The sequence below is a fragment of the Sinocyclocheilus rhinocerous genome, unplaced genomic scaffold, assembly GCF_001515625.1.
Source record: "Sinocyclocheilus rhinocerous isolate Xijiao unplaced genomic scaffold, SAMN03320098_v1.1 scaffold853, whole genome shotgun sequence".
Classification (NCBI taxonomy): domain Eukaryota; kingdom Metazoa; phylum Chordata; class Actinopteri; order Cypriniformes; family Cyprinidae; genus Sinocyclocheilus; species Sinocyclocheilus rhinocerous.
In genome coordinates, this window is record NW_015627738.1 from 349,766 (window position 1) to 354,056 (window position 4,291).

Genomic DNA, 4,291 nt, shown 5'->3' on the forward strand with positions numbered 1-4,291 from the left:
TGCGGTTTCAGAGGCTGCGTACAGAAGCGCCGCTGTACAAACGCATTCCAGTAGCGCAGCAACTGACCGTCGCTGATTTTATTGCCCGTATATATTACGGTCTGTGCTGAAATCCACAGCGCATGCATCAGAAATCTGGGATCGGTGGATACGGAAGGCTGGCAGGGGTCTGGAAGGATTTATTGGACGCGCGCTCGTGTCCGTCACTCCTGTGAATGGTCACCATATGTTGGCGGTTATTTGTGCAAGCTGTTGAATTTGCATTGGTTGCATGATGTGAATTAATGATTTTCTCCAACCGACAAAAAAAACAAAAAACCTTTGGATTTTATATTCATGTGCAAGATGATTTGCTCTTGGACTGCAGATGTTTACACAAAGGTCAAAAAGGTCACATGAACATTACACATTAATTGCTTGATTTATTTGCAGTGGATTATGGTCAGCTCAGTGTCATTAAAAAATAATGTAAAAAATAATGTTCACCCCAACAATTAAAATTATATCATAAGTAAATTATACAGGTTTATCCATGACCAATACTAATATCTAGACAGAAGGGCGACCAATTGTCATATTATAATGAATATATATATATATATATATATAGAATTTTCATCAGCCTGAACACCTCCAATAGTTCGCTCTTGTCATTTTTACGCAAAGTCCGCAGGCCAAGATACACATTAGACAAAAGGGTCAGGAATACATTTAAACACTTCGGTACAAAAAGAACAAATACCAGTGAAGAAAAACAAAGATCTGTCATTGACCGAGCCTGAGCATGAACTTCACCCCAAAGACTGGATGAGAAAAAGAAAGGATAGTTCACCCAAAAAATGAGAGCTCATCATTTACTCACACTCATGTCGTTCCAAACCGTATGAGTTTCTTTCTTCTTTCACAAAAGGAGATGTTTAGCAGAATGTCCTGGACGCTCTTTACCATGCAATGAAAGTTGAGCTTCAAAAAGCGCAAAAGTGGTATAAAAGTGTGATTAAAGTACACTGTAAAAATGATTACTGGAGTACATTTGACAAGAAAATACAATTTCAGTCTTTCTACTTCAAAATTTCATGTTTAATTCAATGTGTTAACTGCCATTTCTTTGTAATTATTTGTGAAATTAATACATTTTATAATATAAAATTATATATATATATATATATATATATATATATATAATTATAAATTAAACTATAACTGAAATTAAAATATAAAAGACTTATTTGATTTCACCATTTCTGATTTTCATTCAGTTGATATACTAAAAAAAACAAACTAAAAGTAAAATTAATAAAATTATCATTAATAAAAAGTATACCACATATAAAAAAAAACACCCAAAAATGACAAAAACAAATAACAAAATTACTAAAAATAACTAACTAAAGTACAATAAAACCAGAAGATATATAAACAAAAACTAATTTAAAATATTAATATAACTTTCATTGTGTAACAATGAAACTAAAATAACACTGCCATACAACTTGCATGCTATATTTCACATCTTCTGAAATTATACAATAGCTAGGAATGAGGAAAAGGCGAAATTTTCAGCCATTATTTGTTGAAAATCTTCCTTCACCTTAGCTCTTAAATCTCATTCACATTTTCGTCTTTTTTAAACTTGAGTGCAAATCAGATTTGAGAGCTGCGGCAAAAGGCATGATTTTCAGCAAATAATGACTTTTCTAATGACTTTCAAATAAAGCTATCGTTGGCTCTGTCGTACAACTTCAGATGTATAGCACACCTTGCAACAACATGAGGGCGAGTAAATTATGATAAATGACAGGACTTTCATTTTTGGGAGGACTAACCTTTAACGTGTAAATGAAAGGTCTTGAGACAAGATAGCAGAAAGCTGCATGAGTGTGCATTTCGCTGACCATAATGAAACGTTGCCATAAGCAGCACACAGTGCATTTTTGGCCTTTGTCTTACCCAGGATGATGCTGGTATGGAATTGCTTGCTGCCATAGAAACGCTACTGCTGGACCTCTCAATTCTTTGAAGAAACTCCTTGGTTTTCCTGCAGGAGGAAGGGACATAATTGTGATTACAGGGATAGTTCATCCAAAAATGAAAATTTTGTTGTCATTTACTCATCCTCATGTCGTTCCAAACCCATATGATTTTCTTTCTCCCAGAAATAAAAAACAAAACAAAACATGTACTGTGTTCTGAACTGTTCAAGTCATCTGAGGAAAAGACTGAAATTTAAGTTGCTTTTCACCGACTGTCTTGACTGCTCTCAAATCTCATTCATCTCTTAAAAACAATAAAATTAATTTAAAAATAATACACGTAATATAGACATCAGTATCAGTATATAAAATATCTAACATTTACAATAATGCTGTTTCCACATTAATTTGAATATTTAATGTGAACATTATATAACATTTTAATGTTAGATGTAATTAATCATGATTATTTACACCAACTTGTGTGATTAATTAGTTAATTTTTGTAATAATATATAAATATATATTTTATAGATAATTAAATATTAATTGAATTTAATATATATTTAATATATATTAATATAATATAATTGTTACAGAACGTGGTTGTAGCAATAGCGCATGACGATGGAGTAAATGTAAATAGTCTTTAATTCCAACTTCAAAACAAAAGGACAGCAGAATAACCAATAATATTTATAATATTACAAAATTATATAATATAAAATTATATATATATATATATATATATATATATATATAATTATAAATTAAACTATAACTGAAATTAAAATATAAAAGACTTATTTGATTTCACCATTTCTGATTTTCATTCAGTTGATATACTAAAAAAAACAAACTAAAAGTAAAATTAATAAAATTATCATTAATAAAAAGTATACCACATATAAAAAAAAACACCCAAAAATGACAAAAACAAATAACAAAATTACTAAAAATAACTAACTAAAGTACAATAAAACCAGAAGATATATAAACAAAAACTAATTTAAAATATTAATATAACTTTCATTGTGTAACAATGAAACTAAAATAACACTGCCATACAACTTGCATGCTATATTTCACATCTTCTGAAATTATACAATAGCTAGGAATGAGGAAAAGGCGAAATTTTCAGCCATTATTTGTTGAAAATCTTCCTTCACCTTAGCTCTTAAATCTCATTCACATTTTCGTCTTTTTTAAACTTGAGTGCAAATCAGATTTGAGAGCTGCGGCAAAAGGCATGATTTTCAGCAAATAATGACTTTTCTAATGACTTTCAAATAAAGCTATCGTTGGCTCTGTCGTACAACTTCAGATGTATAGCACACCTTGCAACAACATGAGGGCGAGTAAATTATGATAAATGACAGGACTTTCATTTTTGGGAGGACTAACCTTTAACGTGTAAATGAAAGGTCTTGAGACAAGATAGCAGAAAGCTGCATGAGTGTGCATTTCGCTGACCATAATGAAACGTTGCCATAAGCGCAACTCCTGCTCGTGCATATTCATGAGCAGCACAAGGCATTTGTGGGAATGTGTGTGAGCTCTGGTGTGTGTGCGCTGGCGCCCGGCGGGATGGAGATACGCGGAGAGGTCCTGTCTGTGTGGGGCCGGCTGAATTGGATCAAGGCTGCGGCGCATACGAGATGCCGTATGACTGGGACTTCCCCGCCGTCAGGCTGCCAGCGCTCAAGTCTGCCTGAGAGTTCAACTGTATCGATGTACAGTCGTCCTGGGTCAGAACCTCCTTCAAACGCCTTCGATCTGAAATCCAGAGAGCTTAGGAAAATAGACAAGGCTAAGTGTGGGTTTTAATGCAATAACGAATTTCAGACCGTCTTCCCACTCTCTCTCGGGCGTATCTGTGTCTGTAAAATCTCAGATCTCAGTGCTGTGTTTGACACTGTTGATCATAACATACTACTAGAGAGACTGGAAAACTGGGTCGGGCTTTCTGGGATGGTAATCAAATGGTTCAGGTCATACTTAGAAGGGAGAGGTTATTATGTGAGTATAGGAGAGCATAAGTCTAAGTGGACGTCCATGAAATGCGGAGTCCCACAAGGATCAATTCTTGCACCGCTCTTGTTTAGATTGTAAATGCTCCCACTAAGTCAAATAATGAGAAAGAACCAAATCGCCTATCACAGCTATGCAGATGATACCCAGATTTACCTAGCCTTATCTCCAAATGACTACAGCCCCATTGACTCCCTCTGCCAATGCATTGATGAAATTAACAGTTGGATGTGCGAGAACTTTCTTCAGTTACACAAGGAAAAAACTGCAGTCATTGCATATGGAAA

The 4,291-nt window shown here is 34.0% G+C and overlaps 1 protein-coding gene across 4 annotated transcripts in view; it reads right to left on the minus strand.

The window, feature by feature from the left end:
• Window positions 1–4,291, minus strand: part of supt3h (SPT3 homolog, SAGA and STAGA complex component) — a 139,788-nt gene that overhangs the window by 14,846 nt on the left and 120,651 nt on the right. The window contains exon 12 of one of the 4 annotated variants that reach the window (XM_016545052.1): window positions 166–209. The exons of the other annotated variants lie outside the window; for them this stretch is intronic. Within the exon in view, the coding sequence (XP_016400538.1) occupies window positions 204–209 (6 nt within the window). The 3' untranslated portion in view covers window positions 166–203. Of the gene's footprint in view, window positions 1–165; window positions 210–4,291 lie in introns of those variants that run through there. 4 annotated transcript variants of the gene reach the window in all.